At 34.8% G+C, this 13,005-nt stretch overlaps 1 protein-coding gene across 1 annotated transcript; it reads right to left on the bottom strand.

The window, feature by feature from the left end:
• Positions 1-4,062: 4,062 nt before the first annotated feature.
• KRTAP24-1 (keratin associated protein 24-1) lies at positions 4,063-4,827 on the bottom strand (the record flags this gene model as incomplete). The annotated part of the gene is made up of 1 exon (XM_079155822.1): positions 4,063-4,827. The coding sequence occupies one exon, from the start codon at positions 4,825-4,827 to the stop codon at positions 4,063-4,065; it is 765 nt and encodes a 254-aa protein (XP_079011948.1).
• Positions 4,828-13,005: the final 8,178 nt, after the last annotated feature.

Raw genomic sequence — 13,005 nt, 5'->3', positions numbered from 1 at the left:
CTGGAATTATGGGCATAGCATTTCTTTTATTAAGCATGTTCTTTGTCTAACTTTAATTTGACAGAGCAGATGTAGATGGATTCTCGTTCTAGATGGTAGTGCTGCAGGGAACCGATGCCCCTTTCGATTTGCTATTCAATATTCTCATTAACAGTAGAGTGGATGAAGTCACTGATTATGTAATTTATCAAATCAGAGGTCAGGACCAACTTCATTTCTCAGTACTATTTTCTTTGGCTTATAATTTTTTTTAAATACAAAGGTAATCAAACCATACTTGTTAAGTCCAAAAATCACTTCCAAAATCTTCAATCTCATTGCTAAAACTCTCCTGAAGCTAATATGTTTTTATTTAGGTTGTGTCTTCATAGTGTTTATTTTATATATTATAGGACAGTAGAGTAAATATATATTACACAGAGAAATGCTTATTTATTTGTGTATTTATACATAAAATGTCATGCTTTATATTTCTATAAATCTTGATTTATTATATTCCTTTTATCATATTGATTCATATTAGTCTAGCTGCTCTTTTTATTTGTTGTAAAATATTTCTTAATATGGCTTAGTTACAGATTATTTCATATTCTCTCATTTGTGGACTTTTCTTATTTCTTTTTAAATCAGATGCATTGGACTTTCTATGGTTTTAGCTTTTTGGTGTCCAGGGAGGGCTGAAATGAGCCCAGTAGTTGCCTCTTACCCACAGAGCATAGATTCCAAGCCTCCCATCGGAGTCCCTAAACTGCAAGTAGTTCCCAATTCTATATTTACTATTATTTTTCTGATATGTATACATATACATATATATGTATATATACAATGCTAAAAATTAACCTATAAATTAGATTCAGAAAGCGATTAACAACTAATAAAAAATACAACAATTATAGTATATGCTGTCATACAATTGACAGCATCACTGTTCTTCTGCTTTGGAGCCATTATTAAGTAAAGTAACAGGTAATCTAAACCGAGGTATGGTTCTGTGATAGCTGATGGGCTGACTAGAATGGCTAGTAAGTGACTCACAGGTGAATAGCTATACAGTGTGAAATACAGCCACCTGAAAAATATTCATCAAATGAATGGTGAAAAATTATATCATGAATTTATAACTAATAGTGAGATTGAAATTTTTCAATATTTTTATTAAACACTTTTATTAGTCATGCTCTTATTATTTATTTTCTATTGATTCAGTTATTTTTTATTTGTAGAATATTTTAGATTATAACTTTTGTTCAGCACTCTTTTAATTTTTTTTTTTATTTCTCTAGGATATCTTTCATTTCCACACAATTTTGATATGACCATATTTACAAATACTTGATTTTATACCTACTGCTTATTTTCTAAATTTATTTTTATTGTAAACAAATGGAATACATCTTGCTTCTCAGTTTGTACATGAAGTAGAGGCATACCATTTGCGTAATCATACATTTACCTAGGGTAATAGTTTTTGATTCATTCTGTTAATTGTTTTTCCTTCCCCCCACTCCTCCCACCCCTCTTTTCCCTCTATACAGTCCCTCCTTCCTCCATTCTTGCAGCCCTCTCACCTCCCATTATGTGTCGTCATCCGCTTATCAGTGAGATCATTTGTCCTTTAGTTTTTTGAGATTGGCTAATCTCACTTAGCATGATATTCTCCAATTTCATCCATTTACCTGCAAATGTCATAATTTTATTATTTTTATGACTGAGTAGTATTCCATTGTGTGTGTGTGTGTGTGTGTGTGTGTGTGTGTGTGTGTGTATATATATATATATATATATATATATATATATATCACAGTTTCTCTATCCATTCATCAATTGAAGGGCATCTAGGTTGGTTCCACAATCTGGCTATTGTGAATTGAGCAACTATTTAACATTGTTTTGGCTATATCTGCGTAGTATGCTGATTTTAAGTCCTTTCCTACTGCTTATTTGCTTGTTCTTATGAGAAAATCTTCCTTTTCAAGGTCCTTTATCAAATGTCCTATATTTTCTTTCTGTTTTTTCTCTGATGAGACTTTGTTTCTTTTCCTCTGGTCACAGCTTATCTGTAACTCTTCAAATTCACCCATCACCCAGCCTCTCTTTTACCATCATCCAGAACTCAGACCCCTGTCACTTCACCACCAAGGCATCACCCCATCACCAAGTGTTCTCCCTTAAGATCTTTTGTTATTCTTAGCATGGTTGAGACAGTATTGTGCTTGCTTCAGTATATTACTTCTCTGAATAGTTCTTGAAAATAAGATCTATAAATTTTGATATCCCCAAAGAGTCCCAGTCAATGTCTCAGAGAATGATCTTCCCATTAGAGTCTGAAAAGAAGAAACTGTGTTCAGTTTGAACAACTGAATGCTCAACAGGGACACACAGTGATTGTTTTCAAACACTTGAGCACCTGTCGTATGTTAAAGGAACTGAATGAGTCTTTTATGATCCATCAGTGGTTTCTAAGGACAATTGTATTTTTATTAATATAAAGAAGAAATTTTCAGCATACAGAATTCTCTGAAAATTGAGTGAACTCACAAAGGAGTGGCTTGATTGTCCTCAGACAAGTTCAAGCAGAAGAAGTACACTAACATTTCTTCTAAAGACTTTGCTCTCCACAGTAGGCAAATACTGACTGCCAAGTAGAAGGACAATTTCATGTGTATGTTTTTGAAGTTTTGATTTTAGGTCTTGAATATTGATATTGGTATTGTTTCTCTACCCTTCCAATCTTCAGTTACATTCATCTCCAAATAACATTTTATTTGCCTTTAAACATGATTTTGTTTTTTCTTACAAAAATAATTAGAATATTTATTATGCTTTTCTTACTATCTAGAAAGATGGTTTTATATCCATTTTTATGGGCAAGAAACTTGTAGGTCTTAAACACTTCTCATGGGATTCAATATTACATCTATTTAATTTCCCAAATTTTATCTATGATTAATTAATTAACCCACATATTTGGTGGGAGAAATGTACGTACATTTAAGTACTTTATATTAAATTGTTTTATTTTGTAAATATTTCCCCATTTTCCTCATGTCAAAATATATCACAGACATTCTACAAGAAATACACTCAATGTGTTAGAGACAAAACCAAACAAATCAAGAGTTTGGAACTTCATATTTAACCTTCCTCATACTTTTAATTTAGATGAATAATAATATTATTATTAAGCATTTTTCTCAGAACATGGATAAACATTAGTGAATATGAAATAAAGCACAAGGAAAGTCATCATTTCTAGATAGAAATTTGTTTTTTAATCGAGAGCCCAGACCTTTTCCAGAATCAGAATGCAGTCATCCAGCAGGGCAGGATTAGAGGAGAAGCCTGAGCATAGAACGACACTACTCTTAAAGAGTCTGCAACACTATTTTGACATTCTTTCAACAAATAACTTCCATACTTCGGTCACATCTGAGGCTTTTTCCCAGGCATTGAGGGCAAAACCCAAGTGCCAGCAGATCCTATGTTTAATGACTTCTTTGAAGAAGATTTCCTGAATTCTGTATTTGAGCTCAAGTTGGCCATTGCTATTTGCTTTGTAAACAGTCAGTAGAGTAAGGAAGAAATAACTCCACTTAGTACGTTTAAGATAATGCTATTTTTCAGTTCACTAGCAAGATGCTAGTTAGGCAGCAGATGAAATTGTTGAGAAAGAGCAAAACCTTCTGAAATAACTTGCATGCTGAAATCAGTCATCAAACCAAGGAAGCCCCACTTTCTGGGAAAAAAGGTCAGTGATAGTTGCCCCGGCAGGTACGTGAGTTTCAACCAATGTAAGGAAGCTGGAGATTGATGGTTGTATTTCATGTGAATTCTCTTCAGTAAGTCCATCATGGTCCATTTTAGATAACCCTACCTAGAGGATAAGCCTTTAACACAAAGGATATTAACAAAGCAACAGAAAAGAAAAATCTCTCCAACAGTAACAGCTGTGGTTCTGTTTTATTTGAAGTTAATGTATCAAGCTTCTGGAGACATGTAAAGTGATTCACCAGAATATTAAGGATTCTACAATTTGAAGATCCTGTAAATGCTTTCCATTGGTCAATAGCAATTCAAAGGTCTGCTACCACTGCATAAGTACCTCAGAGGTGGAAAGGTACTAGGTATACAGCTCAGAGATCGGAAGTTTCTAGATAAATAGTTCAGTGGTCGACAGCTCACAGGCCCATAATTTGAATACTGGCAATTTCTGATTAAATAACTTTGGGGTTGGTAGCTGCTGGCAATATAACATGATGATGAGGAGCCACTGGAGATGAAGCCAAAATCTTGGTAGCTTCTATACCCCAAACAACCCGGCCGGCAGTGGTTGATTAAAGGATGAAAATTCTTAGGTAAGTAGTTGAGCTGCCCCACGCAGTTGGAGCCATTTGGGAGTGTCTGGCAGGCTCTGGATAGACATGGAGTGGGTGTGTGACATTTGGATACATACCCCTTGTTCCAGGTACATGGGCTGCAGCTGGTGCTGGATTTGATGTTGGTAGGCTCGCAGGCACGGACGACTTGACCTGTGGATGGGGAGTTGCAGGGCACACAGGAGTTTGTGGAGCCGCAGTCTGTGGTGCAGGTCTTGGGCTCACAGCTGGGAGATTCACAGCTTGGCACTTCACAGTAGGATTCTTGGCAATGGTCTAGGAGCCAGAGATTTCCTTGGTAGCTACTGGGTAAGTAGTGTCCAAAGGTAGAGTTCACATCATTAGAGCAAAGAGCAACGGGAGTAGTCACTGGGACATAACAGTGAGTGCTGTGGGATGTAGCACTACACAGCCCAGGGTAGCCCAGAAGAGACATGGAGCCCGAGTGCATGCTCAGTGGTGTTCACCACGCAGATGTGTGTGGCAGTGACTGGAGGACTCTTATATATCTTCCCTGGAGATTGCTGGGAGCCTTTTCAGTCTCTTCCTTCTCTCTGCCTTGGACAATAATATGGCAACATCTCATTAGCGTGTTGTGTATCCACAACTGTTAATGTCTTCATGCTTATACAAAAATAAGTTTATTTTGATTCTTCAAGGTATTCATAATCACCACTTTAACTATCACGTATCACGCATCATCTGTAGGCCACAGCTTCAGTGAATAGTGATTTCAGTGTTAATAGGCAAACCCTCATGTGTCCATCAGTGGTTAACAAGAGTTCATGTATCCTTGGGCTTCTGCAGGATTGTTATTAAAAGGTTAACAAGGATTCTACAAATAAAGCAAGAGGCCTGCATTTTTTCAGTCTTTTGACTAGTGCAAAAATACTGCAGGGTTTTGATCCTACAGTCTAAAATGAGTTGGATGGTTTGGCTGTCTGAACACTGTTGTTCAAAAGAGAGGAGAAGACAATGATGCATTAAGAAAAATTATCAATTTCCCCAAACATCTGCTGTCCTCTTATGTGTGTCAGGATGCAAACTGGTGACAACTTCTCATCTGGAGTGTTTGGCGAATTCCATATGTAAGATTCAGGGAAATCCCAGTGAGACCCAGTGACCTATACTAGGCTAAAAATGAACTTATCTCCTTGGGTCAGTGGTTGCTAAGCAACAAAGCTATCTATGAAATTCCTTTCTTAAAGAATTTCTACACTATGAGTATCAAAGAAATCCAGTTTCTCAATATTGTACCTTCTAATTGACTGAAATTGTACATCCTGTACTCCATTGTCCCTGCTGTAAAGCCCAAATGCTGTCAGATGTAGAATATTCTTCCCCAAGTAAGTTTTACTTCTTCTTGATTTGCTTTCTTTTGCACATAGATATTATATTTTTCTCGGGTATAACTTATTTTTAGTTGTTACTAACAAAAGAAAATGACTGTGTTTAAAATTTTTATTTGAATAAACTGTGTAGTTCCTATAGGCTCTGCACATTTTAAATAGCACTTTTCACTCTGTAGGGTGAAAAGGGAAAAAAAATGGAGATTTTAATTTAAACTGGTGAATTGACATTTTGTTCTTGAAATATAAACTATAATCCATAGCACAGCCTCCACTGAATTGGAAACAGCGATACATTTATTAACAGTGATGAGTTCAGACAGAGGACAGTGCAGGCTTCTTGGTAGGATAAGTTATCAGGATAGTTTTTAAAAGACATTGTTCTCATAGGAGACAATTAGTTTTCCCTTGCTTGTTTGCTGCTTCTCAGCTAAATTTTAAAATGTACACCAATTTAATCTTAAAGGTATTCCCTAAGTATTTTTTATCTGAGTTTTTTGTGTTTCTCTCAGTAATTATTTTGAAAAGTGGCAATAAAAAACTCTCTATTAAGTACATTTTGTTATATTCTGGAATTTCAGGTAAAAAAGGTAGAGATTAGAAACCATATTTTTATTAAACTGGCTATAACCCTGCAACTGTGTGCAGAAAATTTTATTCCTGGGGTAGTCTAAATAGAAAAGAAGATGCATAAGGCACTTGATAACCAACTTCCCAGTGAGTTACTGAACCCCATTGGTATATACATCAATCCAGAGGTTGATAGAACTTTAGTTCAGTATTCATCTATTCTGTTACTTCTAGTCTTTTATTTTTGGCTTCTTTGTCGCAGGTTCAAGGAAAACAAACAGGATGAGTAAGTCTTTTAACTATAAACCAAGCATAGTGCACTTTCATCCAAAAATTAAAGAGAAGATATTTAAATTAATATTATTCACATAAGTGTAACTACGGCAAATGAAGTTGGATATTATATGCCATAGGCCAATATTCAAAGCATAATTTTTTGCAACATGTGAAACTTTGTTTTTATATGCTGACATTCTAAGCAATGATGCATTGAGATTTGCAAAGTCAAAGTTTACTTAAATTCTTCATTTACTTTGACTTTATTTTTTTAACCTTCTCAGAATATCACATTTCCATGCAACCACCTCCCATCTTCATTTGGTCCATCATTTTCTATGTTTGATGTGTTTACAAAGTTATCTTCTACATTACTTTCCATTTTTGGAAGAGACAGAGCAGATAGCATAAGTAGCAGAACAAATGATCAGGGTTGTAATGAGGGAAGGCTTTAGCAGAAAGTAAGTGTCACTTATGTGGCATTGTCCTCTGAAGAATTTGCAGAACCATTTGCATTATTCTGTTTTCACTTAATTACTAAAAGTATCCTTCCTTCCATTAATTATGTTATTCTTTATATTTGCCGTACATGGAAGGCTGATTAATGCTACCTGACTGCCAACCCAAAATACCTACTTTCTTACACTGGGAAACTGTGAATGTCGCCTGATGTGGAAAAAGGGATTTTGCAGATGTGATTAAATTAAGAATTCCAAGATTGGTTGTCTAGATGCACCCGGTGTGATCACAGGGGTCTTTTTAAGGGAGAGACAGTAGAACAGAGAGAGAGAAGGCAATAGAAGCAGAGGTGAAGTGAACCAATCACAAGCTAAGGAGTGCCAGTGGTCTTGAGTCACTGGGGGAAACAGAGATGGATTTCCCTTAGAGACTCCATAGGGAATCAGCATTGTTGAACTTGACTTTAGGCCTGTACTTTTGGCTTCTGGAAATAGAATATATTTCTGTTGTTTTTCACTACCAAGTTTTCAGAATAAGTCATAACCCTCTTGTATGAAAATATTAGTAAATATCTTCACTTGTTTTAAGGAGTTTTTGCTTTGAATGCAGGGCAAATTTAAGATGCAAACAATAGCTTTCTAGACGTTGGATAATTCAAAGAAATGCCCATGTTATCTGAGGAATAAGAAACAAACTCCCTTTAATGAACCAGTAGATGCCTTTCAACTCATTAAAAAGGAGTTATGGAACTCTTTGCCAATTTTACCCAAAGGTTAAAAATCCTTTAGGGTAAACACAGAAGATCAAAGAAAACTAAATTTTCCAGTAAGTGCCCGTTAAAGAAAATAATGGCAGACACCCCTGGTCTTTTAAGGCACGAGGAATTTTAACTTCCTTTTTTGCTACCATATATATATAATTTGTTCTAATTCCACTTGCCAAGGTGCTGTTAAATGATACAAAACTGATCTTACTATTTAAAAAGCAAAATGCATGCGAATCCACATCATGTGTAACTAAAAAGAACAAGTTTTTTTAAAAAAGAAAAATGTGTGCAAATCCATATTAGCATAGCAACTGAATTAAATATTGAGTAAATATTGAGTCAAATGACTCCTAAATTTAACAGAGATGACCAGTAATGGTGGAAAACATTGCAACATTTATGTTGCTGTTTTAATGAATCATTAGTGGTTTCAAAAACTGAAGGGCAGATGAACAAAAGCAGAATTTGGGGGGAGCAGAAATGAATGATAACAGAGCATTTATAAAATGATAATACAAATGAGTGGAAAGACAAGAATTTGAGTGTGATTCATGCTTACCTTTCCATGGAAATTTGGTATATAGTAACAAGAGATAGCTTTAGTCAGAGTTAAACATTTTGAGAAGGAACTATCAGGGATTTCCATAATGAGTTATGGATCTCCTTCTTTTTAAATAATACATAAGTGCATTTATTCATTTGTAACCTTGGAAAATTTTTCTTTCTCAGTACTTCAGTACCTTTCTATATAAAATCAGTGCTAGGAATATCCTGCAGATAGAACGAGATAATAAATGTGCAAATATTTTTCATAAGTAGATGCAAATTAAACACTTTTGTCATTCAAATTTCCAATAGTGCTATTTTAAGGAATTCCAGTCACCAATTGAACAAATGAAAAAAAAATATTTTACTTAATTTACTTTGATGTTGCAACATATAGTCTTAGAATTATCATTGTTAATGTCCCAAATGGACAGTTTTACCCTGTTTAGGTAAGGAAAATAACTTGCTTGACAACAGATTACTAAGTGCTTCTCTTAAGTAAGCCATGCTCTTCTGTGGCATATGTAATTATCTGGTTTCCAAAGGTTATTCATGCACTTGTTTAGAATAAGAGATCAATATTAAGATTCTTGAATTCTAATCCTATCTCTGGGGCTAAATGAACTTTCAATTTTTCTGAAACTCAATTTCCACATCTTCAAACTGGAGGTAATAGTAGTGTTTTATCCAAAGGTGAACATGAGGATTGGATGAGTCAGTCAACATGGCATAAAAAATACAATAGGAGGGTAGCTGATGATTTGAAGGTGTCTTTTACAATTATAATCAGCCTACAATCTTTGTTAGTATTGTGGTTATTAAATGTCATTATTTGTATTCTCCTTATCACATTTTACCAAAAGCTTACTGCACTTTATAAGAATGAAGAAAGAAAGAGAGAGAGAAAGTAAGAAAAAGAACACAGTTGATGGAGTTATGGAGATAGGACAAAATAAAGAAGCAGAATAAGTTCAGTTTTAGGCTAGGTGCCTTGCTATGATCTGTATAAGACTTAGAAATGTCACTTGGAAGAACTGAATATGTTGAAGGTATTTCTTACCAACTTCACGGAAAGTCAGCTAACAAAGAGGACATGAAGGTTAGTTGGTCTATAGGAAAAGGGAGTTCTGGGGCTGTGGAAGAGAGGAAATTGTTTCATTTGAAGTTTAGAATTGATAACCATGGTCACCAGTTGTAGATTTGGTAGCTTTCAAATGGCTTCCAGATAAATCATAAAACTGAACAAAGAAAACTAGAGATAACATGGGGGATAAAAAATTTTTTAGATCCAACTTGTGTGGGTCTTTAGGCAAGTTGTTCAGCCTGTTTAAGTTTTCTTATGTATACAGCCTACAAGAACATTGTCTTCTCATGGGTGTGTTGGGAGACTATTTTTATTAACCATGCAGTGGTATCTCTGGCACATTGGAAGTAATGAATACAGTGATTATAGTTATTGGGATGTGGGAAGTTAATTGTAAGAACAAATTTTCAATTGACTATATGATAGAACTGAATTAGTTACTTGCACATAAGAAAGAAATAGTGATAGTTTCTGTGCAAGGATTAATGAAGGGTAGGAGGGAGGTCATTTTAAGTTTATTTCAAGAGGAAAAAAATCATTTTGTGCTTTTAATTGTCAAGAAATATATTTATTCGATATTTTTGTGGTTTATACCATAAGGTAGGATGGATATAGTAACTTTTTCTCTGTTCAGTACTAGTTAGAAGACTATGTAGAACTATGAATGATTTTTTTCCATGCTATTTTTTCATCTGTTTCTATTAATAATATCCAATATAGTGAAGAGGCAATGTCTCTATCCCAGGATGAGAATGATTTTGGAGCTGGAACATTGAATATGTGGTATGATTGGTAAGTAGACTATTAAAATTCTGAATATATTGAATTTTAGAGTTTTTTTTTTAACTGTGGCAAAACATAGTCTATTCTGACTAAAGAATGTTCATAATTCCATTTTTAATTGTTAGAAAATATAGGTGTACATTTATATCAAAATGGGATGACATGTTCAATCAGGTTATTGAAAGTATATATCTTAACTTTGTTTTTCAGATAATTTTTTTTGTTTTAAATATATTTTTAAATAAAGCTAAAAGAGCTTAACTTCTTTAAAGTTAATGGAGAACCAAAGATTTGGTTTAATTGTTTCTATATCCTTTAAAGCAAATTTATTTAGAGTTAACCATGCAAACTTCCTCCTAATAAAGAATGCATTAATGACATAAAAATCAAGAAGTCTCAATAGCAAGAATATTGTAGTGAAGGAATAAACAATTAAACTCACTTAGAATGCGATCAAGTAAAATGGTGAAGTTACAAATAGCAACTGAGCTAAGAGCACAAGGATCACTCAACCTAAAAACAACTCATTCATCAAAAAGATGAAATTCCTTCATAAAGCTATCAGGCAAGATGCTGGGATGACAATTCGGCATGATCTAAAGAAATGGAGATTGCCAACCTCCAAAGAAGAGCAGGGTGGTTGGAAACTGCTGTTTGTAGGAAACAGGTTAAAAATGATTAGGCACTTAGTTCAAGGGTATGAAGCTATTGGGCACATATCTTAGTGGCTGAGAGTCACAGGAGAGTTCAAAGGATGGCAGAAGCTGGGCACACAATTCAGTGGCCAATGTTCATAGGAGATGAAGGACAGAGATTGACAACCATAAGAGAGGTGAATTTATAAGTGGCAACTACTGCACAAATAGCAGAAATGTCAGGGATAAGAGCTGATGGGCATTGGAGACCCAGTGATTACTGGAAAGATAGCAAGACATCTCACAGGTTATAGCCACATAGCTGCATAATTGGTAGCTGAAAGGCTTACCACATGTCTCTGGGCAGTTATGTACAAGCCAGGTCAAATTGATTGAGCAAGAACAGAGCATCACCATGTTCACATCAATAGGGAAGAGCACAGCGGATGAGGTGACAGAAACAGGCAGTAACTCCCAAGAAGAGTGTCAGCTGTAGTTTTCCAAACAGCAGATATCAGCGACACATAGAAGCTGAAGTAAGGCTTTCAGTAGGCAGCAAAGCATAGCTTGTTTAAGTCTACATGAAACTAGACCAGATTGTGCCAATGCCTGTGTGGCCGTGTACCCAGTGTACTCCTGTCATATTTTTAGGTTAATGTGCATCGTAACATCTCATTAGCTCATTGTTGTGCTGCCTGTGAAGATGATGTCTCATTCATTCATAAAATATGTTCAGTTTGTCTCTTCTATATGTCTGCAATCCTAATTTTACTCTTGTTTATCAGGCTTGAGAATGAGTAATTCAATCACCTGGGTATTTTATCTGCTTTGCCTCTGTTCCCACCCTCAACAAAGGCTGACAAAAGTCCATTTGAGTGAATGTTTACTTGGTGATACCCCACAAGGAACAATAGAGTTAGTCCTTGCATTTGAAGCAGAGTTCCAGTGTTGCAATGCTTGGAGAAAGTGTTGACATCTTCAAATAATTTTCATATATCAACTCTTACTGAATTTTCCAGGTGTAAAATATCATAACAGTCCTTATATTTTTGTTCTCAGCTGAGAATCTAATGGTGTGATTCTGATCTTTCTATAAATTGTCTTGGCAGTCTATTTTGCATAAGTATCTTAGAAGACATTTTAAAGAGCTCCACTCTGACGACTTAATATTTTTCCAAATTTAGAAGTAAAATTTGATTTCCAAAGACTTGAGAAAATGTATGTGATATTTCTACATGGTATCAATAGGACATACTTGTGTTTACTAGTAACAATGTCATGCCTTCTTATTGGTGGTATTCAATTTAGGGGATAAACATGATACCAATAGTCACAAGCTTGTAAACCAACATTGCAAAATTGATGTTTATCTTCAACATCATTTGCTAGGAAACTCTTCTTCAAGCAATTAAACTGGGTAAGCAAAATTTTAATAGCACATTAAGAAAAATGTCTACAGAGTGCTTATTGGACATAGAAAGAACAATTTCTGACCTTCTTTTGGATTCTTCCTCATGTATTCAAATTAATGTTTGCAGACCTCTATTTTCTGGAGGCTTTTTGCATTTTAGATCCAGAAATACCTCTTCTCAAGATTATTCTCAGTTGATTAACAATGATACAGTTTAGAATGAGTGGAGGAGAGTGAAAATTCCAGGCAGCAACCTAACATCTTAGAGCATCAATCACGCAACTTTTAGTGAACACTTCCCTATTGCAAAGTAGTTCCATTGTCTCTGTATTGTTCATTGTAGACTCTGAAACTCTGAAGCTTCTTTTTCTTTGGAAAAATATTGAACTTTTTAGAAAAAGTGAGGAAACCCCATGCACCCATAAAGACATGCTCAGAGGGAGACAGAGAAACAGAGAAGCTAACTCATCTCTCTCTCACACACATACACTTGCACACTCACTCACAAGTTGTTGGTGTATGTATATATCTGTATACATGCACATACATATACATGTTGTTTTATATATTTATATATGTTGTACTTTCATGATTAACATAAATACTCTTGTTAACTAGTTTGGAAGACAGAATATGTAAGTTCACTTAGATTACTTAGTGTTCTTCACAATCAAATTATAAACAATTTTTAAAAATGCAAGTCTTTGGGAGACAAATTATTTTTGGAAGAAAAAGAAAAATCATTTTAGC

This window comes from Sciurus vulgaris, assembly GCF_902686455.1.
Source record: "Sciurus vulgaris genome assembly, chromosome: 10".
In the NCBI taxonomy this organism is placed as follows: domain Eukaryota; kingdom Metazoa; phylum Chordata; class Mammalia; order Rodentia; family Sciuridae; genus Sciurus; species Sciurus vulgaris.
This window is presented reverse-complemented; position numbering and strand designations above follow the sequence as displayed.